Here is a 25041-nt window from a genome sequence, read left to right as displayed (position 1 = left end):
AACATAAGCAAGGATTAAGAGTCACAGTAAGTGAATAAATCAGCAGCTGAAAGTACTTATAAATTGAGGGCTTAATATCACTTTAAGTAAACAATTTAAATACACTCTTAAGCATCCCACAAAATGGGCAGATGGAAGAATGATGCAGTGGGACTTTACCTCGGTCACACCACCTCCCTAATCAGGAACCACTACAGTCTTCCCCAATTAAGCCGATGGATGCAATATATGACCATTTTCCTGTTCCCTTCAATTCACAGATATGTGAATGAGTGACACCTTTATGTGAAGCGTTCGGAAATCCCTGTGCACATCTACTAGCATTTTCAGTGGTTTTCATTATTTCTACCTAACCTAATATAGAGTTAATTTCTTACCTAAATTTCTCAAGAAATACTTATAAGAGCACACACTGCTAGCAAGAATTAGACTGTACATGGCCACTTTCTGAATTTTGTGCTCAGTAAATCCTTGAAGATTTTTAGGCTTGCAACTCCTGCCTCAAATAAGTATGTAAAGTGGAAAATGTAGCACCAAGCTAGCAAAATATTCCACAGCACAAACAGCGCTTGCAGCACAGTGATCATCAACATAAGCAACCTTGCCCTCAGCTTTCTGAGAATTGTCAATTTTTTTTTTTTTTTTACTCCTTCAAGCTCCAGAATCTTCTGATGGTTCCATGGTAACACAGCTGTATATTCAGGGTCACAAGTGAACCATAAAACTGCACAATTAACAGAGGGTATAAAATATAAAAGATCACTACTGTTTTATTGTTTCTACTAAAATATATTTACGGGTCATTCAATCTTAACAGCAAACGTATTTGTGTAAAGTCTGCAAAAATTAAACAGCAATATTGTAAACACTGAGAAGGATAAAATCACATCAATGCATACAGTAAGATTTTAAAAAAAAATGGGTTTAAATGGTTAACGGCTGTTTTCACCTCCACATTTTGGTGAACTGAGGATGTAGTGTGTTAAAAAAACAAAAAAGACATCTAAGGAGGTAATTTTCCATCAAAATACATCTTCCATAGGGATAAATAGTAACACATGCAAAATACATAACATGCACAAATGAAAAAGAAGATGTAGCCTTAAAGGGTAGGTTAACCTTTTCAAAACAATGAAAAGGTGAACAGAGTACTGAGTGTTCATCATAATGCTCGCAATGCAAGTGATCAATGGTCAGCGTAGCCATGTGATGACACGGGGTGCAAAGCGTGATGTCACCACTACACCACTCCACCCCATTTAATCTGAGAACACTTTGCAATCATTCAGAAAATACAAAATATTCTCTAAATGGCAGCCGTGCAGAGTGGCCAATCTCCTGTGTTCAGAATGTAGCAGGCAGGCTGCTCAGCAACGGGGCAGAAAAGCAAGTGGAGATTCACAGGATCAGCGCTGTCTATTTCAGTAATTTCCACCTTCAAGGGGCAGTGGCCTGGTATGATACAAGCTGGACCAGTGTAACAATGATAAAAATATCTATACAAGGAATTCTTCTTTAAAGCTGGCTATAAACTGACCAAATTTCGCTCAAATGGGTAGCACTGTCCGTTGCCTCTCACCCAACAACCCAAATTGAAAAACTAAAGAAGCCAGGTGGAAAATTGTTAGATGAACATGGTCCTGATTGAATGCTTGGGTAATATGGTGGCTGGCGAGGCCGCAGCGGGAGATTAGTCAATCTGTGTTGTATAGCATACACCCAGCCAAACAAAACTGCTAATTTAACCGCCTCCCACCCGCCATATCAGATAATGGCAGGTGCAAAGCGGTTCTCTCGTTCTGGGAGCACGTCATATGAAGTCCTCCCACTCTAACCGCACGTGCGCACTCCCTGGGGAACACAGCGTGGCAATCGGTGGTGCACTGCGTCCCTGGGACACAGCGGATCACCAATCAACGGAAAGAGCCGAAGATGTCGGCACTGTCATGTGATGAGCTGTGTCCAATCACAGCTGATTGCATGTAAATAAGGAAATGCCGGTTATCGGCATCCCTGTCCACACGAGCTGTCACGCTGACAGCTCGTGAGGAGAGCCGGTAATCAGTATTACTCAGAGGGGACATGTACACTGATCATCAGGGCACTAATGATCAGTGTAGCCCCATCAGTGCCATATATGAGTGCAGCCTGTCAGTGTCCATCAGTGCAGGAGAAAAATCACTTATTTACAAAATTTTATAGCACAAACTTAAAAAAACAAAACCCTTTAAAATTTTCAGTTTTTGGTTTATGTAGCAAAAAATAAAAAACCCAGGGGTGATTAAATACCACCAAAAGAAAGCTCTGTCTCAAAAAAATGATAAAAATTTCATATGGGTACAGTGCTGCGAGACCGTGCAATTGTCAAAGTGCGACAGCACTGAAAGCTGAAATTTGGCCTGGGCAGGAAGGGGGTATAAGTGCACTGAAGGCAAGTGGTTAAAAGGTCTCTAGTGTTGAAGTTTGGAATTGTGACTGTAAAGTGAAAAACTATACAGGAGATAAGGTACAAATCAGTGTACAACAGCTGTGCAGATAACTGGTTAATCAAAAATTTCCTTTTACTTTCCATCGAAGTACAGAACTACTGTTCCTTCAGAAACCTGGATAAATAAGGCTGGTTATATTGTTACATAAGATGGTTGAAAGCTTTGTCAAGGAACAAAAAGAAAAAATAGATCATAGAATTGACAAACCTTTATCTCCATTTTGGGCAGGAGAGGAATTTCGCGGTGAAGCATCCATGCCACTTCCCTGAAAAGCAAAGAAAGATAGATGTTACATGTATCTAACACTCAGTAAGATATCAATGTATTGAATAGACATTGTACTAAAACACATGAATATATCCTATAATTGACCTAAGCTTTCTAGAGATTGCATTCTACTCATCACACAAAGGACTGAATTACAGTTTAAAACGAAAGCAGGAAGACAATAATTGGATTTCTTCTGGTTGAAGGCTGGCATGTCAATATACCTCTTGTAGCCTTTTGTAGCACTAAGTGTGAATAGACTGCTGATTGAACGGTTTCACAAAGAATATCATTAGTTGGCTTTATCTGCTGCAATTGAAAATGTTGAAGATTACACAATTATAAATGCATTGGTGACCACTATTTTTACATAATGATTCTTCTAAAAACACAAGAACATTTGTAACCATTCAAAAAAAAAAAAATCTATGGAAAGGAATCTCTCCATCTTCCTCCTGCAGCCACTGACTGCCTGCGGGAGGGAGAAGGAAGAAAATGGAGAGATCCGTTCCACCCCAGCTGCTCCTCTGATCCAATGTCTCTATGCTGAACCCCCCCCCCCCCGTGCTCTCCAGCCCCCACTTTTCTGAATGGAGAGTCAGTGATTCATGCTGATCACTGACTTGGTCCATTCATAATTGAAACATAGTAAACTGTGTTCACTGTGCTTCTGTTTTTGAATGAACGGAAAGCTCTGTACAGAGCTATTCCTGTCCATTCTTTCTGTGAAGGCTTTTTTGAAGGAGGCTGATGGCTGCTTCCTCAATCTCCCTTCTTTGTCAAAGGTGAAACATCAGAGGTCTGTTGAGACTCCTGATATCTCACCAAAGCCCTCCAACTGGCTCCTAAAAAAATTGTAAAGTAAAAAAAAAAAAAATCTGGTAAATAAAACAAAACTACTACCAGGGTCACAAAGGTTGCACTTGTGTCTGGGCCCTGGATTTCATTAGCGAACTCAAAGGGAAAGGGTCTGGCCGGGGGTCCTTCATGATTTCTTGCACTGGGGTCCTGAAGGATCTAGTTACACCACTGATTCTAGGATTGCAATTGTACAGCTCAGACTAATGTATGTGTGTGCCGTACCTGTGGGATCCATGTGGAAATAACTGTAGTAGGCACAGCTACTACAGTGTTTTCCACTGGCATCAGGGACCAGTCCCAAGCATCTACACTGCTGCTTACTGCACACAAGAGGTCACTCACTTTGCACAGTTGCCATTCAGAGAAGATTTTCCATTTTCTCGATGAATGCAAATTGTTCTTTGATTGGATGAGGTGGAGTTTGTGGTGTCACCACATCACCTCATCCAACCAAAGAACACTTTGCATTGATTGAGATGCAAAATGCAAATGCAACCTGTTCTCTGAATGGCATCTGTGCCAAGCAAACAACCTCCTTTGTTCACAATCCAGCAGGGCAGCCGCTTGGCACATGACATATGCACAGATACAGCCCACACTGGACTTTGATAAAAGGTCTTGGTAGGTGGAGCTTACAATCAATGCAAAGAGCTAAGAGGAGAGAGGTTGAAAAGACATTTTATTTTTCACTTCCACAGTTCAGATCACCTTGATGTGGTTGATGCAGATACTACAAAAAGGTGTTGAAGGGCTGTTAATTGTGCAAGATGCCCAGGTCCCTGCACGAGTAAAAAAAGAGGCTGGAAAAGCCCATATAGGGGAATGTTATTTACATGAAATCTCGGTAATGATGTATCTACTCATGGAGACAGGATAAACAGGTAATAGATGTAATCTATCAATGTTAAAAATTCATTTTTGCCTGGAGTTGGGCTTTAACCACTTGCTTACCGGGCACTTATACCCCCTTCTTTACCAGGCCAATTTTCAGCTTTCAGCGCTGTCGCACTTTGATTGACAATTGCACGGTCATGCAAGATTGCACCCATATGAAATTTTTATCATTTGTTTCTCACAAATAGAGCTTTCTTTTGGTGGTATTTAATCGCCGCTGGGCACTTTACCTTTTGCGCTATAAACAAAAAAATGTGCAAAAAAAAAAAGTTTCTTTGTTTCTATTATAAAATTTTTCAAACAGGTAATTTTTCTCCTTCACTGATGTGCGTTAATGAGGCAGCACTGATGGGCACCAATAGGCGGCACTGACTGGCATCACTGCTGGGCACTGACTGGCAGCACTGCGGGGCTGCACTGCTGGGTGGCACAGGTGGGCGGAACTGGTGGGTGGCACTGCTGGGCACCGATCATCAGTGCCCTGATGATCGGTGCCGATCCCTGCTCTGACAACCGCCAGTTCTCGGCAGTACTTTCCTCACGCTCTGACAGCGTGAGGAAAGTGCAGCCGAGAACCGGCAATTGCATTTCCCGGTGATCGACGTGTCATTGGACATGGCTGATCACATGGTAAAAGGCCGCTGTGATTGGCCTTTTACCACATCACGTGATGAGCTGTGTCCGTAGGACACAGCGATCATGGAGATCACCGGGGGCGCGCAGGAGAGCGCGTTCTGGGAGGATGTCATATGACGCCCTCCCAGAACTGGCCGGCCGGAGTATAGCCGTCATTCGGCCATCTGCGGTGGGCAAGTAGTTAAATACCTATCTGTATAGTGCTTTTCCTGCCAGCATCCGTAATTTTGTACAGTCACCCTTGCAATTTACATTCCCTGCCCCTTTGCACAGCCAGGAAAGTGACATTTCTAGGAAAGCTAACTTAAGAGAAACAAGGAGAATGGCACTATTGAATGCTGTAAATAGCAGTAGCTTGGTTGTCAGCCCACAATCCCACTTCAGTTCACTGAACCTCCTATAATAAACATGCAGGTAAACTTCTGAATTTTCTCCAACTTTCTTGTGGTACATCTTTGTACCTGGTGAATGTCTCAGAAGGTACCGAAGCCAGTGTGTCAACATAATAGCCAGACAGAGGTAGAGGCATGCACTACCCCAAATCTGTAGGTATACATGCTCCACGGGGCATGTCCCTCCCTGGCTAGAGGGAGGGACATGCCTCTACTGCCTATGCTTGGCTGTCTGATTTGACAGCTTCTTTGCAGGATAGCTCAGGTGGGTTCAGACTCATGTCTCAAAAACGCCAAAGCTCATCCCCATTTACAGTGGGGTTATTTTGAGCCCATCAAACATCTGTTACCTTAGATTTGATCTGTTTGATCAGCAGAATTTATAAAGTGCTATGTAGCGAAAGGTCTCACCTGACTGCTCAGGCACTACATAATTATAAGGAAGCTTTACTGAATTATTGCTCATCTCTCGCATAGCCAACTCAATTTGTGGGTTCGGCAGGGAATAGATCTTGCCAATTCTAATAGCATGACAGATCCGGGAAGCAAGATGTACAGTGTAGTGTGGCTAATAAATAGCAACAAATCATGCTGCAGGTAAACCAGTTTATATCACAACTATGTGCTTTGTTTTTTGCCTGGAGCTTTAAGTGGAAAATAAGCAAGAATAGATGTCATTATTGCATTCTATTTTCCAGCATCAAATTCCTAATTGAAATCAATATGCTGTTTGACAAAGTGCCGGTAGTAGGAGCTAGCAGGAAATTAAAGGATGTACAGGGCATGTCCAGACACTAGCAATACCTCCACAGAAGCAGTGAACTGCTCTTTTAGATTAAAGATCTACTCAAATGACATTAAAAAAAAAAAAATAATAAATCTAAAACACTTTTTTTTCAACACAGTAAGGCCTTGTACACATGGGCTTTAGGTAACATAAGAACGGTGTACAGCAAGATGTTGCAAAGCTTTCAGCAAACTTCCAAGGATATGTGAGCTCCTAATATGGCACTAAACAATATCTTTAGTCTCCATAAATAAAATCGATACATAGCCATTCCTAATGGCCCTGTAACCACTTCAGCTTCAGAAGGTTTTATCCCCTTTATAACCAGGTTATTTTTTTGCTGTTCGGCATTGCACTACCTTAACTGGTAATTGCGTGGTCATGAAACACTACCCAAATTAAATTTCTATAATTTTTTTCACACAAATAGAGCTTTCTTTTAGTGGTCTCTGATCAACACTGGATTTTTCTATTTTTTACTATATAAAATGAAAAAAGATCAAAAGTGAAAAAAAAAAAAATGTAATTTCTGCTATAAAACATAAATAAAAAATAATAAATTAAAAAAAAATCTAATTTCTTTATAAATTAACGACAAAATGTATTCTACTACATCTCTTTGGCAAATCAAATCCCAATAAGTGTATATTGATTGGTTTGCACGGGTTATAGCTTCTAAAAAACAGAATATATATATATATACAGTCAGGTCCATAAATATTGGGACATCGACACAATTCTAAAATTTTTGTCTCTATACACCACCACAATGGATTTGAACTGAAACGAACAACATGTGCTTTAACTGCAGACTGTCAGCTTTAATTTGAGGGTATTTACATCCAAATCAGGTGAACAGTGTAGGAATTACAACAGTTTGCATATGTGCCTCCCACTTGTTAAGGGACCAAAAGTAATGGGACAATTGGCTTCTCAGCTGTTCCATGGCCAGGGGTGCGTTATTCCCTCATTATCCCAATACAATGAGCAGATAAAAGGTCCAGAGTTAATTTCAAGTGTGCTATTTGCATTTGCAATCTGTTGCTGTCAACTCTCAAGATGAGATCCGAAGAGCTGTCACTATCAGTGAAGCAAGCCATCATTAGGTTGAAAAAACAAAACAAACCCATCAGAGAGATAGCAAAAACATTAGGCGTGGCCAAAACAACTGTTTGGAACATTCTTAAAAAGAAGGAACGCACCGGTGAGCTCAGCAACACCAAAAGACCTGGAAGGACACAGAAAACAACTGTGGTGGATGACCGAAGAATTCTTTCCCTGGTGAAGAAAACACCCTTCACAACAGTTGGCCAGATCAAGAACACTCTCCAGGAGGTAGGTGTATGTGTGTCAAAGTCAACAATCATGAGAAGAAGACTTCACCGGAGTGAATACAGAGGATTCACCACAAGATGTAAACCATTGGTGTACTTCAAAAACAAGAAGGCCAGATTATAGTTTGCCAAATGACATCTAAAAAAGCCTTCACAGTTCCGCAGCAACATCCTATGGACAGATGAGACCAAGATCAACTTGTACCAGAGTGATGGGAAGAGAAGAGTATGGAGAAGGAAAGGAACTGCTCATGATCCTAAGCATACCACCTGATCAGTGAAGCATGGTGGTGGTAGTGTCATGGTGTGGGCATGTATGGCTGCCAATGGAACTGGTTCTCTTGTATTTATTGATGATGTGACTGCTGACAAAAGCAGCAGGATGAATTCTGAAGTGTATTGGGCAATATTATCTGCTCATATTCAGCCAAATGCTTCAGAACTCATTGGACGCCGCTTCACAGTGCAGATGGACAATGACCCAAAGCATACTGCAAAAGCAACCAAAGAGTTTTTTAAGGGAAAGAAGTGGAATGTTATGCAATGGCCAAGTCAATCACCTGACCTGAATCCGATTGAGCGTGCATTTCACTTGCTGAAGACAAAACTGAAGGGAAAATGCCCCAAGAACAAGCAGGAACTGAAGACAGTTGCAGTAGAGGCCTGGCAGAGCATCACCAGGGATGAAACCCAGCGTCTGGTGATGTCTATGCGTTCCAGACTTCAGGCTGTAATTGACTGCAAAGGATTTGCAACCAAGTATTAAAACGTGAAAGTTTGATTTATGATGATGATTTTGTCCCAATACTTTTGGTCCCTTAACAAGTGGGAGGCACATATGCAAACCGATGTAATTCCTACACCGTTCACCTGATTTGGATGTAAATACCCCCAAATTAAAGCTGACAGTCTGCAGTTAAAGCACATCTTGTTCGTTTCATTTCAAATCCATTGTGATGGTGTATAGAGCCAAAAATGTTAGAATTGTGTCATTGTCCCAATATTTATGGACCTGACTGTGTGTGTGTGTATATATATATATATATATATATATATATATATATATATATATATATATATATATATATATATACACATATACATACATACACACACACACACACACACACACACAGTGGGGATCGAAAGTTTGGGCACCCCAGCTAAAAATTTGTATTAATATGCATAAAGAAGCCAAGGAAAGATGGAAAAATCTCCAAAAGGCATCAAATTACAGATTAGACATTCTTATAATATGTCAACAAAAGTTCGATTTTATTTCCATCATTTACACTTTCAAAATAACAGAAAACAAAAAAATGGCGTCTGCAAAAGTTTGGGCACCCTCCAGAATTTATAGCATGCACTGCCCCCTTTGCCAAGCTGAGACCTGCCAGTGTCATGGATTGTTCTCAATCATCGTCTAGGAAGACCAGGTTATGTCAACGTCAAAGGTTTTAAATGCCCAGACTCATCTGACCTTGCCCCAACAATCAGCACCATGGGTTCTTCTAAGCAGTTGTCTAGAAAACTGAAACTGAAAATAGTTGACGCTCACAAAGCTGGAGAAGGCTATAAGAAGATAGCAAAGCCTTTTCAGATGTCAATATCCTCTGTTCGGAATGGAATTAAGAAATGGCAGTCATCAGGAACAGTGGAAGTTAAAGCGAGATCTGGAAGACCAAGAAAAATATCAGACAGAACAGCTCGCAGGATTGTGAGAAAAACAATTCAAAACCCACGTTTGACTGCACGATCCCTCCAGAAAGATCTGGCAGACACTGGAGTTGTGGTACACTATTCCACTATAAAGAGATACTTGTACAAATATGGTCTTCATGGAAGAGTCATCAGAAGAAAACCTCTTCTACGTCCTCACCACAAAAATCATCGTTTGAACTTTGCAAATGTACATATAGACAAGCCTGATGCATTTTGGAAACAAGTTCTGTGGACCGATGAGGTTAAAATTGAACTTTTTGGCCGGAATGAGCAAAGGTACGTTGGGAGAAGGGGCACAGAATTTAATGAAAAGAACCTCTGTCCAACTGTTAAGCATGGGGTTGGATCAATCATGCTTTGGGGTTGTGTTGCAGCCAGTGGCACAGGGAACATCTCACGAGTAAAAGGAAAAATGGATTCAATAAAATGTCAGCAAATTTTGGATGGTAACTTGATGCCATCTGTGAAAAAGCTGAAGTTAAAGAGAAGATGGCTTCTACAAATGGATAATGGTCCTAAACACACCTCGAAATCCACGGGGGATTACATCAAGAGGTGTAAACTGAAGGTTTTGCCATGGCCTTCACAATCTCCTGACCTCAACATAATTGAAAATCTATGGATAGACCTTAAAAGAGCAGTGCGTGACAGACAGCCCAGAAATCTCAAAGAACTGGAAGACTTTTGTAAGGAAGAATGGGCAAAGATACCTCAAACAAGAATTGAAAGACTCTTGGCTGGCTACAAAAAGTGTTTACAAGCTGTGATACTTGCCAAAGGGGGCAGTACAAGATATTAACTCTGCAGGGTGCCCAAACTTTTGCAGACGCCATTTTTTTGTTTTCTGTTATTTTGAAAGTGTAAATGATGGAAATAAAATCGAACTTTTGTTGACATATTATAAGAATGTCTAATCTGTAATTTGATGCCTTTTGGAGATTTTTCCATCTTTCCTTGGCTTCTTTATGCACATTAATACAAATTTTTAGCTGGGGTGCCCAAACTTTCGATCCCCACTGTATCTGTGTGTGTGTATATATATATATATACACACACACACACACACACACACACACACACACACACACACACACACACACACACACACACACACACACACACACACACACATATATATATATATACACATACACATACACATACATACACACAGGATTTTTTTTTTTTAAACTGTTAATGTCGGTGATCAGCAATTTATAGTGAGACTGACAGTGTGGTGGGCAATCTTACATTAACACTGGGTAGGAACTGACTGAACATGACATCACCAGTGACACTAATACAGTGATCAGTGCTAATATACACTTTCGCTATAATGACACTCGCTGGAGAAGACGCAAAGAAAATTGTTCTCTCTGTATAGAGCTCTGTTTCTATCCAATCATAGCCCAGAGCTCTGTGTTGACCATTGTCAGTCAGAAGATCCCAGCCATCAATCATTGGCTGTGACTTGTTGACAGAATCCTGCAGGTCCTGTACCCAGAAGAGGCCATCGACGTACAGGTATGTCACTGTACCTGTATGGGCCACCCATCTGCAGTACACTGTGGGCGGTCCTTAAGCAGGTAATCTAATTGTCATGAAATGGTTTACTGTATTTTTCTGTCTCCTTGAAACATACTCGAGAGCCCAAACCTCCCCTACACTTCCATTTGTCTGGAATGAGCAGTGCATGTTGGTTACAGTCATGTAAACCTTTCTATGCATGCTACAAATCTCAGTCAATAGTCCATCTTGGGAGTGAGCAAAAGAGGATGAGTATGTTCCTATGCACAGTGATCCCATGGAAATAAAAAAAGTGTATCCACCCTGTGAGAGGAACTGAAATCACAACAGCAATAAAAAAGGAAATCAGAAGTTGGAGGAGACTGCGATCAATAGAAGGTACGTGTAGGAAATAAATGAATAGAATCTTATTTTTTTTAAACCAGAGTTCAGGGCCACTTTAAAAGCACCCTTCAGTTCCAGTTTAAGGGAAAGCAAACAGTGCTGTGACTTTAAACAAGCCCATAGCAGGTAGCAGGCTTTCAATAAACCTCAGCACTTCATGAAACATATTGAAAACCTGCTAGCAAAATTGTTTAAAGTGGCAGTTAACAATTCACTTATAATATGTATTTATCGTTGCCAAACGAGCTTTAAAAGACTTTGAGAAAGCTCCTTGAAGCTTGCTGAAAGGTGTGCAAATGCTTGATCACAGCTTGCTGCACACAATGCTCCTATACAAGCCGAAGCCCACATATACAAAACCTCCCATTCAAGAAGACAACTTCTATTTAGGCAGGAAGCAGTTATACTTATTAACATTACAAGATGCAATTTCATAATGGACCACCTTTTCTAAAAAGCAAAGCATACCCATCCTGTTTTTCTACTATGGAAAAATTAGACCTGTTACTGCTTCAGATATCCCCGTTTTCCCTTAGCAAAAAAGAAGGCATTGACAGACAAGTCAGGACAATCTCTATAAACTATACTGAGCGGATCATGTTTGTAAAACTTTTGCAGAATAAAAAATGTAAACACAGAATGACAGGCAATGTATAATACATGATGGGAAAAGTTTTTGGTTTTTTTTTGTATTTCTAAAACACAGAATTTCATTTCCAGAATAGATCACCATATAAAATTCATGACAGAAATTCTGCTGCACTGCCATTAGACTGACATTCAAAACACTTAGTCAGTAGAAAATGTACCTGTCAAAAATCACCATGTGAAACAGAACCGAAGAGATACCAGAGGAACAAAAGTACTTTAAATTAAGCATCAGCATTACTGGATGACAAGGCCATCTCTTCCTACCAAAGGAAAGCTGCTCCAATATTAAATAACTAGAGGTGGTCAGGAGAAATGTTATGAACTGGCTTTTCTGACAAGCTTCCAATTTGCTTCTAGCTAAAGGATTTTACTCAGAATGCACCAAAGCAAAAACAATATATCAATACACAACACAAGAAGCAGAAAACAATTCAGCTGTTACATCAATTTACAAATTATTTTTGTTTTAGGTCTTACCTTACTGTCATCTCCTTGCCTCATTCGACCAGGACTAGCAGGAACTGATGGCCGTTTACGCCCCTTTTCTTGCTGAAAAAGATCTTGTAACCTGTCAAAGAGAAATATGTTTGATTCACTGCCCCAATTTAGTTCTAAAACAGGTATTTAATGAGTAATTAGAGTAAAGCCAGTCATACACCAGTAGAATTTTGTTAGAAAATTGAATGATTGTATGTTCCAAAAACATGTTTTCAAATGGTTGGCGGGGTCCACCTTGAGCCTGGGTTCACACTGATGCGGTGCAGCACATTGCATGCGATTTGTACAGGAACCGCACTCCTGTGCAAATCACATGCAATTTCTGTGCGCTGCAATTGAGCCATTTTGTATGGCTTAAATCGCACCAAACGCAACAAAAAAGTGCAGGACCCTTTTATGTCCACACCAGAATCAGATCACAAGGGTGTTCACATCTATGCAATCCGATTCTGCACATTTTACCACGTTTTGCAAACCAATTTCGGGTGTTAACTTAAAATACACACCCGCAGCGGTTTGTGTGAACAGGGTGCGATTATGATGCGGTGCGGAAGTCGCACAGAAACCGTGGCCTACAATTCGCAGTCTTGGGGACCTTGGACTCTTGATGCAGCTGAAAGGTCATGCTCACAATAAATTAAAATCTAAATTACAACAAAAAAAAAAAATTCATTTATTGTGAGCATGACCTTTCAGCTGCATCAAGAGGCCGAGGTCACAGACTGCGAGAATTGTAGGCCAGCCAACTGTCTAGTCTCTCATTCTCCAATCTTTTGGACCCTGGACCCTTCAGTCACCTTACCGAAGGCATGTTCATTAAACTACAGAGAAGTTGAAACATATGGCTTAATCATGAAGTACATGAGCTGCACTGAATTGCAGCCTAATCTAGTCATTTGATGTGATGGATGCTACACTATAAAAAAAAAAAAAAAAGTATATTCCATCACTGACGGGAGAGGAGAGAGTTGGTATTGATACAGCTCATTTGGAGGAACAAGCGGTTACCATTAGCATTACTGGTTCACTGGGATAGTCCCAAAAGCGCAAAACGACCATCCTAGAGATTGGTGGTCATGGGATGACTGAGTGTCAGTCCATGTGGGGCACTAGTAGAGCACCTGTTGTATTGTAAAAGGAGTTCACAATCAAGATTACCAGCACTTTGCACCATACTTTCACTTATTGGGACTGATTACCATTGTTTATTTCATTGTTCTATTGATATTGCACTACTTTTGCGCGGTCCATATGGTTATTTGCTTGTGTGTCTAAGTTCACAATTAGGACTGCTGCAAATGGTTATTGGAATTATTTGATACATCCATAAGCGCATTAGCACTCCCCTTTTTTTCCCCACAGTAAAACAATGTAACCACTTGACCTCTGGAAAATTGACTTCCCTTCATGACCAGGCCATTTTTTTGCTATACAGTGCTGCATTACTTTAACTGACAATTGTGCGGTCATGCAACGCTGTACATAAATTAAATTTATATAATTTTTCCCCCCACAAATATTGCTTCTTCTTGGGTGGTATTTGATCATCACTGTTTTTTTTTAATATTTTGCACTATAAAAACAAGAAACTCGAATTTAAAATAAAATGAAAAAAAAAAAAACTTTTAAACTTAACTTTTAAACCTAACACTTTAAAACGTTTTTTAAAAACTTTCTGCTATAAAATATATCCAATAAAATTTAAAAAAAAAATCAAATTTCTTTATAAAATTTAGACCAAAATGTATAATGCTACATATTTTTGGTAAAAAAAAAAAAAAAAAAATCCCAACATATGTTGATTGGTTTGCGCAAACGTTATAGCATCTACAAAATATAGTATATATTGGATATTTTTTTCTCTTATTTTTCTACTAGTAACCATGGCAGTCAGTGACTTTGTGGGAACCAGTGACACTAACACAGTGATCAGTGCTAAAAGTATACACCGTCACTGTAATGACACTGGCTGGGAAGGAGTTAAACATCTAGGGCGATCATAAACTGCATGCCTAACTATGTGTTTTACGTAGTGTGTTAGGTGTGTTTACTAGGCAATCTGCTAGAATTTATTCCCTGCTTTGTAGGGAAAGAAAATCTAGCTGATCGCCACTGACAGGACACAGCTCTGCTTTGTCTACATAGAGCCGTGTCCTGTCACGCACCTCGATGATCAACGGGTGCCAGCGCTCATCCATTGGCCGGCACCTGTTTAATAGCTTCTGCTGTGTCCAATCACAGCAGAAGCAGCGCGCCCCCGATGCTGGAAGTGCAAAATCACATTTATAAACTTGATTTTGCACAGAACATCCACCCTGAAACAGTAAATCTACTCTAGGGCAGACAGAAAGTGTTTATTTCAACATGAACTTTTCATGATCAATATATAGATATTTATAATCAGCTGGTTTCAGATTCTAGTTTTGGGCTGTCATCTACTGCAAAATTCAGTGAGTCCAAGTATGTGATGGCAATTCGGACTTTAGTGAAAAGCTGACCCGTGGCAAGTTTTGCTGCCAGTAAAGTGCTTGGAGAGGGTGACGTGCCATCTGTAAAAGCAGCCATCTCCTGGCTAGCTGCATTGTCCCATGACTGTGCAGGGAGGAGGGGAGTCCTATCTGATCTCACAGCTAACCTTAGCACATAAGAAGATGGGACAAAGTACTACATGTACTTTATCCATTGTGGAACAGAACACAATAATAAAACTGAAGTGAGACTTTGTGTTTAAAGAATCACTGATCTGAAACACACATGCAGCCAGTAAAGTCATTTTTGCTTCATTATTGCCAACCTGCAAATTTGTTCCAAGTGCGTGGCTGACTAAACCTGTGCAGCCACAGTGGGAAGAGTGGTGCCCTAGGCAGGGGCATTGTGTTAGAAGCGATCTATTCTAATGAACACAAGACAGCGAACCCAAGCACAAGACTTTGAAGCAGAAAGGTTTCAAAAGCAAAAGGGTCTGTTCTGCCAGCTACACTGATAATAATGGGAGAAAATACAGGTCCGCACAAAGGAGAACGCCAACGCAACTTCTTTATTTGTAAATGGCAAATTGAGCTTAAACATCCAGCAATAATAAAAGCCTAAAGGCAGTGGAGGAATCGTTTGATGGTGGCTTGGTCCCAAGCAGCAGCAGTGCTCTATACATTTATACAGATTATACAACAGCCCTAGAAAAGAATATAGAATACATTTGGCTGAATCGCAGCAACCAGCAGTATGTGTGGTGAATACTTAATTTTTGTATAATGGCTATAATTTTTTAACTTGATAAATCAATCCTCAGAAAGGAACTGCAAGGTGATGGGAAATGCCAAAAATCAGAATAGCCATGGGTAAAGTAGAATACATTATGTGTATGTATTAATACAGTATATTCTAAAAAGAAAATATGGGACAGCATTGTTGGTGCTTCTCACAGACTTAACCCCTGGTGGCATTGACAGCACCTGACCAGAGTATACATATGACGGAGTGGATGACGTGTTGCTGGTAACCACAAACTTTAATGAACAGAAATACATAAGAACACCAACTGCTCCCCCAATCTGATCTTACTACTGTATGGCCCGATACAAACAACCCAACTACTTCTTATTCCAAACACACCACCACCAAATTGTTTAGGCCAAAGAGAAAAGATTGTACTATGCCTGCATATAGCATGACATATTCATCACCTGAATCCATCTCCCACCCTAGCCTTTCTATATTTAGTTGTTGCTGTATTGATCCCTGGTATGACTCATTCCCTCCCTTGCGCTGTGTGAAGAATCATAACTAATATGTCCTTAACTGTCATCTTGATGGGCAATCTGCAAGTATACAAGTACAGACCAGCTCATTTGCGCTCTGCATTTAGCTTTGATTTGACTGCAAATGAGTAACGCCTCTCTGCTGTACCATATTCCCATTTAAAATACCAAAATAGTACCAACATACGTCCACAGGTGGATGTTGATAAACTCCAATTCTTCAGCTGCTTGATAATTCTAGGGCAGTGAGACTACCCACAATGAAGCTGAATAACTGAATTTCATCACCTCTATTTCTAGGAATTAGTACACTACCTAGCAGGCAGACTGTGGCAGCTTCCATCTCAAGCTTTTCATACAGGCACCCTAACAAGAAAAATATTGGCCATGGGACTTTTAATGAGTTGTGCCCAGCATAATTCATGATAATTTACTTTTTTTTGTATTAACAATTTTTATTGATTTTCACATACACACACACTATATAAAAATAAATAAATAAATATATATATATACACACACACATACATATATATATACACATATATATATATATATATATATATACACATACATACATATACATATATACACACACATATATATACACACACACACACACACACACACACACACACACACACACACACACACACACACACATACATACACACAGAACATGTTAAAAGAACAAAATAGAAAGATGGAGCACATCGATGGTGAAATCTGCATGGTTACAAACATAATAACGTCACATAGCTACAGTGGGGAGGCCATCAGAACACATAATTTACTTAAGAAAAAAAAGATGACACATTAAAAATATAATGTTGAAACAAGTCATACCCTTACAAAACATTCATGTGTTGAAATGTATTAGTTAGATATATACACAACATTGTAGAGGCAGTTAGAAGCATGCACATTCAGGCTGAAATCTCCATGTATCATGAAACAGCAGGGATGTCCAATTCCTATCGCCTGAGACATGTAGTTCCAGGTGCCGGGCAGGTAGTTTTTATTTTTTGTGCCCTTAGCCCTGCTGCGGGCAAGCAGCAGGGCTCATCTGTCAGAACTGCTGCCCGATTGCTTCCACACAGCCCAGTGTCAGCCTCTCCCCAGCCCCCGCTATATGTCCCAGGCTCCGCTTGCCCATCTGCGGGCCCGAGACTGGTTCGGTGGGTGCCGCGGAATGTGGTATAGGGGAGGGAGGAGGAGAACAGACAAATCTGCCCTCCTCCTCCTGATCTGGATGTGATGTGATGTGACGTCAGTTCCGGGACCCTGTTCAACAGATTCCCAGTCATTGAGGCCGGAAAAAAATGTAATGCGGTGCGATGTGCACCACATTATATTCAGTGTAGTACAGGGGAGACGTGCAGGGTCTTTTCAATCCTGCATGCTTCAAAAAAGAGAATCTGTCACCAAAAATCATGTTTTTTTTTTTTAAATGGAAGATACACCAAAGCATATAACACCCCTAAATTTTTCAAGGCCCCCCACCCTCACATATGTACGCATGCACAAACGTAAAACCATACACTCAGGCGCCTACATATGAAAACAACTATTGCGATACACATTACATATCACCACGCATGCCAGAATGAGAGCAATCATTCTAGAACCAGACCACCTTCGTACATTACACTGATGACCTATAAGGGGCTTTAAAAGTATCGCCTACAGAAAATATAGGGTACTAAAGTTTGTTGCCATTTGACGAGTGCACGCAAATTTAAGGTTTGACATGGGGGATATCTATTTACTCGATGCAACCTCGTCTTTTATATTTTACAAAAAATTAGATAAGTTATTGCTTTTTGTTACCCTAAAATTAACAAGTGTATTTTTTACTGAAATTGTGGGTTTCCTAGACCTTTGTGAGAATATCGTGTGAAATAAAAAAAATTTAAACTACCACTATTTTATTCTCTATGGTCTCTGCTTTCAGAAAATATACGTTTTGGGGGTTGTGTCATCTTCAGGCCTAAAATTATTTTTTTAAACATGTGCAAATAATGCAAAAACAGCTCTGGCAGGGAAAGGGGTAAAGGATAAGTCCGATATGCCCCTTTCCTGACAAGCACCCAATCAGTGCTCATCACACTGCAAGGTCTCTCTCCTCCCTGCTAGTCCCCATGTGCAGTGCTAGAGAGAGGCAGGGAGGGGAGAAGGAGATAAACAGCGCAATTTTAAAAATATTTAATATAACGTTTAAGTCGTCATAAAGCCCCATTTGTTTTTAAAAGCCCCTGACATTACTTAAAAGAAGATTTAAATACAGGTTTGGTTAAAATGCATGTTTTATGTTATCAGAACAAGTAGATGTCATGAGGGAAAAGTAGATTGGGACACCGATTTAGTCCCCGGACAAGTAGTTTTTTCAAAAATTTCTACACCCCTGAACAGCAACCACCTCCTCAAGGGACAGTCAAATTTTGGGCATCTGTGGAGAAACCACGTTATATGGAGGTAAAAAAAAAAAAAAAAAAAAAAAAACCTACAAAAAGTAATGCACATCCTTACAAGAAAAAGGAGGCAAAATGCCTTGATGACGTTTGGCGCATGCACATTAGCGGTCCCACACGCCATGGTCTTCTCTGGCATTACTGGCATGCTTAGGGTCAGTTGGAGCCGTGAGGCTCCACCCAATTGGCATGATGTTGAGTGGGGTGGCCGCTTGGGGCCGGGGCAATATATAGAGGGGCCTTTTTCTTGTGGGATTGTGCATTCCTTTTTGGTGGTTGGTTCACACATCACGGTGGATATCTTTGGCTGTTGTACTACCCAGGTATGCAGACACGATCCCCTTCTTGGGCTTTACTATGCTAGCTTTACTTATTCATCTATTCATGGTATTTGTATATCCTTAGGCTTGGACACTTATATTACATTCTTTATAAATTTTATATAATCCATGGTTATTAATATTTTTGGTCTGATCCTTAACTAGTTATTGTTCCTTCACCTTGAGTTTTATTTCTTTCACTTTCACTATCATCACTATGCTACTTTAATCTGTGCCTATCTGTAGTTCTTAGGATTTCTTTTGTGACCCTGCTGGTTGATTCGGCCCCAGGCATGCTTCACACTCAACTTTTGGATAGAGCTCACCCACCGGATTTATTCCCACACCATTGTTATCCTCCATATTTCCACTTAGGGATTTTTCTTTTGTGCTGAATATTTTTTTTCGTTATTTTTTTTGCTGATATGTGTTTATTTGGGTAGTGAATAATCTTCATTGTCTAGTGGTTTTTATAACACATACTATATTGCCAAAAGTATTGGGACACCCCTCCAAATAATTGGATTAAGGTGTTCCAATCACCTCCATGGCCACAGGTGTACAAAATCAAGCTCCTAGGCATGCAGACAGCTTCTACAAAACATTTGTAGAAGAATGGGTCGCTCTCAGGAGCTCAGTGAAATTAAGCGTGCTACCGTGATAGTGGACTAAGGAATATTTAGTAGCAAGATTTCACAGATGGACTTACTGCACAGGTGGTAACCTGTTAGTGGTATTATAACAAAGTGGAAGTGGCAGTAACTCAGCCAACAAAGTGGTAGACCACATAAAAATGACAGAGCAGGGTCAGCACATGCTGAAGCGCCCAGAAGTCGCCACCTGTCTGCAGGGTCAATAGCTAAAGACCTCCAAACTTCGTGTGGCCTTCAGATTAGCATAACAGTGCGTATAGAGCTTCATGGAATGGGTTTCCATGGCCGAGCAGCTGCATCCAAGCCTTACATCACCAAGTGCAACGCAAAGCAGCGGATGCAGTGGTATAAAGCACGTGCTATCTGGAGTGATGAATCATGGTACTCTGGCAATCCGATAGACATATCTGGGTTTGGTGGTTGCCAGGAGAATGGTACTTGCCTGACTACATTGTGCCAAATGTAAAGTTTGGTGGAGGGGGGATTATGGTATGGGGTTGTTTTTCAGGGGTTGGGCTTGGCCCCTAGTTCCAGTGAAGGAAACTCTTAAGGCGCCCTCCCAGAACTAGACAACTGCGCTGTAGCCGTCACTAGGCTATAGCGCGGTTGGCAAGTGGTTGTTAAATATTAAACATGTTACACTTGGCATGGTATTGCAGAGCGCTCCCAAATCTCTTCTGGGAACCTCCATTGATGCTCTTGGCTCCTCCTCCCTTCCAGGTACCCACATAGCAAGCCACTTCCTATGGGGGTACTCGTCTAGACTCAAATCTGAGCTAGGACTGTGTGCATCTACTGACACACACATTGGGATTGGCCCCATTCCCCACTCCATCCTCGCAGGATTCGACTGACAGCAACAGGAGCCAATGGCTCCCGCTTCTGCCTCTGAGTCCTGTAAGGGGGGGAAAGAAAGCAGCACTGGATTGAGATCGGGCTCAGGTAAGTATTTAGGAGGTGCTGGGGGAGCTGAACATGAAAGGTTTTTTGTTACCTTAATGCAGAGAAGGTAAAAAAAAAAAAAAAACCCACAAACCAGACACTAGAGAAATCTGTTGTTTATAACACAAATGAAACAGTTTAACTAAAAAGGAAAAGTACATTTTTAAGCCTCTATAGATTGTTTAAGCTAGTCTAATAACTTTTAGTGCAGCTTTTGGTTGTGTCATGGTTCCCCAGTCTACATTGCCGCTTTTAGGAAGCATTCACACATCCCATTAGAAAATGCACGTACAGTTTCCTCAAAGCACATAATGCATGTTTGGTGCATTTATAAGGTGCTGCTTTAAAAATGTAACAATGCAAAACATGTTTTATTTGCTTCTTACATGCGTTTTCTTTTATTTCCAATATTCCCTCTTTCCTTCTCTCCATTTTATAGGCTGTGCATGTGTTTGAATGCAACTTGAAAAATGTCCAAATTACAACACATTGTATTTTTAGTACATTTTCAGTGTGTTAACTGCCACGGATATAATTTTACACATTTTGACAAAAACGCACAAAAGATACAGCAAAATCAGGATTTTTTTTTTTAAAGGCAACATACTACCTTATGATGTCATGAATTGATGTGAAGCCCTTTAAAATTATAAATCATTACTTTTTGTGCACTTTTAGCATACTATGATTCTACATTGTAGTACACATAGAAATTGAAGGTGTGAATGGGCCCTACTGTTTACTTTTGTGTGCTACCTAAAAACTGCAACAATGACAGTAAAGCTGCGGGTGTCAGGCTACTGATAAGGCACAGAATCAACCAATTTCAACTCAATTACATTTCTGTGACTTTTGACACAAAGAAGGTGGATGAAAGGAGCTCCAGTGACACCTTGTGGTTAGAATCCATACATTCAACAAACAAGGAAATCACTGTGTCCATATGTATATGCCTCTCTCACCTAAAAAAATTATTCAGGATTAAGCATTGTCAAAGTAAAAATGTATCTCGATTTCCCTAGAGATGGTTGCGCATGAAAATCCCAGTAGATCAGCAGTTTCTGAAATACTCAGACCAGCCAGTCTGGCACCAACAACCATGCCATGTTCAAAGTCACTTAAATCACCTTTCTCGCCCATTCTGATGGTCTCTTTGAACTTCAGCAAGTAATCTTCACCACATGTAGATACCTACACCCCTCACATTTTTGTACATATTTTATTATATCTCCGTGTGACAACACTGAAGAAATGACATTTTGCTACAATGTAAAGTAGTGAGTGTACAGCTTGTATAACAGTGTAAATTTGCTTTCCCCTCAAGATAACTCAACACACAGCCATTATTGTCTAAACCACTGGCAACAAAAGTGACAGCCCTAAGTGAAAATGTCTAAATTGTGCCCAATTAGCCATTTTCCCTCCCTGGTGTCATGTGACTCCTTAGTGTTACAAGGTCTCAGGTGTGAATGGGGAGCAGGTGTTACATTTGGCGTCATCACTCTCACTCTCTCATACTGGTCACTGGAAGTTCACCATGGCACCTCATGGCAGATATTTCTCTGAGGATCTGAAAGAAAGAATTATTGCTCTACATAAAGATGGCCTAGGCTATAAGATGATTGCCAAGAACCTGAAACTGAGCAGCAGCACGGTGGTCAAGACCATACAGGTGTAATAGGACAGGTTCCACTCAGAAAAGGCCTCGCCATGGTTGACCAAAGAAGTTGAGAGCATGTGCTCGGCGTCATATTCAGAGGTTGTCTTTGGGAAATAGATGTATGAGTGTAGCCAGCATTGCTGCAAATGTTGAAGGGGTGGGGGGGTCAGCCTGTCATGTGCTCAGACCATACACCGCATCAAATTGGTCTGCATGGCTGTTATCTCAGAAGAAAGCTTCTTCTAAAGATAATGCACAAGAAAGCCTGCAAACAGTTTGCTGAAGACAAGCAGACCAAGGACATGGATTACTGGAACCATGTCCTGTGGTCTGATGACACCAAGATAAACTGATTTGGTTCAGATGGTGTCAAGCATGTGTGGCGGCAACCAGGTGAGGATTACAAAGACAAGTGCGTCTTGCCTACAGTCAAGCATGGTGGTGGGAGTGTCATGGTCTGGGGTTGCATGCGAGCTACCAGCACTGGGGAGCTACAGTTCCTTGAGGGAACCATGAATGCCAACATGTACTGTGACCTACTGAAGCAGAGCATGATCCCCTCCCTTCGGAGACTGGGCCGCAGGGCAGTATTCCAACATGATAACGACCCCAAACACACTTCTAAGACGACCACTGCCTTGCTAAAGAAGCTTAGGGTAAAGGTGATGGACTGGCCAACCATGTTTCCAGACCTAAACCCTATTGAGCATCTGTGGGGCATCCTCAAACGGAAGGTGGAGCACAAGGTCTAACATCCTCCAGCTCCGTGATGTCATCATGGAGGAGTGGAAGAGGACTCCAGTGGCAACCTGAGAAGCTCTGGTAAACTCCATGCCCAAGATGGTTAAGGCAGTGCAGGAAAATAATTGTGGCTACACAAATTATTGACACTTTGGGCCCAATTTGCACATTTCACTTAGGGGTGTACTCACTTTTGTTGCCAGTGGTTTAGACATTAATGGCTGTGTGTTGAGTTATTTTGAGGGGACAGCAAATTTACACTTTTATACAAGCTGTACACTCACTACTTTACATTGTAGCAAAGTGTCATTTCTTCAGTGTTGTCACATGAAAAGATCAAATATTTACAAGAATGTGAGGGGTGTATTCACGTCTGTGAGACAGCATGAGAATCTGCTAAGGTCATAAAAGGCTCTGCTATGCACCACTTAATGTTCTCCCCTTCTCTATGGAAGTCGTGTTTCATCCAAAGAACTTCCTCAGGAAGTTATCAAGAAGTCCACTGGGTGAAATGTGTTAAGGGTGGGGCTACATTTGAAGTCAGACACCCATTATCAATCCTGAGCGTTTGGTATCCCTGGTAGCAATGAATAACCATTTTAAAAGGAGGCATATACCAAGGCTTCTTGAATGTAAGTGGTTATAATTCAATAACGCATTTTATTGGGTACTATGTATATGTGAATATCCTTGTGTTTATACATGAACTGTGATGTTGAACTGTAGAGCAATCATGTGAACTAGAGCGAAAAGGTAAATAGAATGGGAGACCATTGAGTAATGCATAGCAAAGACTGAATATGAGATTATAATATGGTAATGAGAATTTGGTGCGTGAGTTGCACTAAAAGCAATGTTTGGCACAGAAATGGATGGCATTTTGAAGGAGACTGTACAGTAATACACACTCTGGATGAAGATTTACTGTGGAAAATGGATGGAATTTGAATTTCTGTTTCATCAAAACTTATATGCACTTTGAGAATCACTGGGCATTTTTGTTTTTATTTAGGGGTGATAGAACATTACATATAGGCACTGGTTAATATACTGTATATATTTGTGTAAATGCAGAGAATGCATTAACACACCTGAAGCCTTTACAGCCACTTTAAACCTGCATTATAACTCACATTGATTGGAAAGAAGCGAAGATTAACTGAACAGATTTTCTTTTAAAGCAGAACTTCGCTCTCTCAAATCAACATTGACTAGTTTAAATCCCATCAAGGCATCAACAGCAAGGCTCCTACTTTCTATTCATCACACATCTGCACCAGAGGCTGGTCATCAGCTCTGAGGAAAGGGATTCATCCCCGAAACGCGTCAGCCATTTGACCGCACTGACAGTGAGAACACCTTTCCTGCCGTTGTGGCCATTGTCATTTTTCTATGCTTTTTAGATACATGCTTCGTCTGTGAGTATGTTTTTATTATTCTTTCACTCCTTACAATAAACCTTGGATAATGCACTAGGTGTGTGCGCCACCTGTTTTCTCTCTATCCAGTGGCTGATTTCCCCGTCTGAGGAGGGCTGCACCCCTGAAGCATTTCCTTTGGTTGTTGCTGTTCTGGTTCCCTTGGCTTCCCTTTTGGCTGTGCATATCCTGAGGTGCTGGAGAGTACATACGATATCTGGTTCGGTAGTTTAAATCCCTACACTGCTAGCATCAGTAGATAGAAATGTAGATCATAGTTACTCATTTTAAACTTTTTTTTACATTTCTTCCTAGTTTCCATGCCTAGGCAAATTATGTCATACATCCCAGGAGTCATTCACAGTGATTTCTCAGCAAAATAAAGCAAGAAGACATGGATAGATGGGCCAGTTTGCTTTCAATAATAAAAATTAAACAGCGTTTTTGATTTGTGGTGCTCAGATGAAGTGTAGTTCTGCTTTAAGTTCTTTAGTGCTCCTTTTCCAGTTGGGCAGCTGCAGGATTGACTCTACTGACAGGACCCTACACAGGCAGATCACTTTCTATAAGTAGACTCCCCGCAGCTGGGAGCTCAGTTAGCAGCTTGGATTGGCAGTCTCTGGTGCTTATTACATT

The 25041-nt window shown here is 40.7% G+C and overlaps 1 protein-coding gene across 1 annotated transcript in view; it reads right to left on the bottom strand.

Moving 5' to 3' along the window:
- Nucleotides 1–25041, bottom strand: part of PIKFYVE (phosphoinositide kinase, FYVE-type zinc finger containing) — a 249768-nt gene that overhangs the window by 110366 nt on the left and 114361 nt on the right. Inside the window, exons 28-29 of the mRNA XM_089671594.1 lie at nucleotides 12422–12512; nucleotides 2697–2754 (exon numbers count right to left, since the gene is read on the bottom strand). Of these exons, the coding sequence (XP_089527720.1) occupies nucleotides 2697–2754; nucleotides 12422–12512 (149 nt within the window). The remainder of the gene's footprint in view (nucleotides 1–2696; nucleotides 2755–12421; nucleotides 12513–25041) is intronic.

Source organism: Staurois parvus, unplaced genomic scaffold, assembly GCF_062004578.1.
Source record: "Staurois parvus isolate SC_StPar_1 unplaced genomic scaffold, SC_StPar_1.0 ptg000011l, whole genome shotgun sequence".
NCBI lineage: Eukaryota > Metazoa > Chordata > Amphibia > Anura > Ranidae > Staurois > Staurois parvus.
This window is presented reverse-complemented; position numbering and strand designations above follow the sequence as displayed.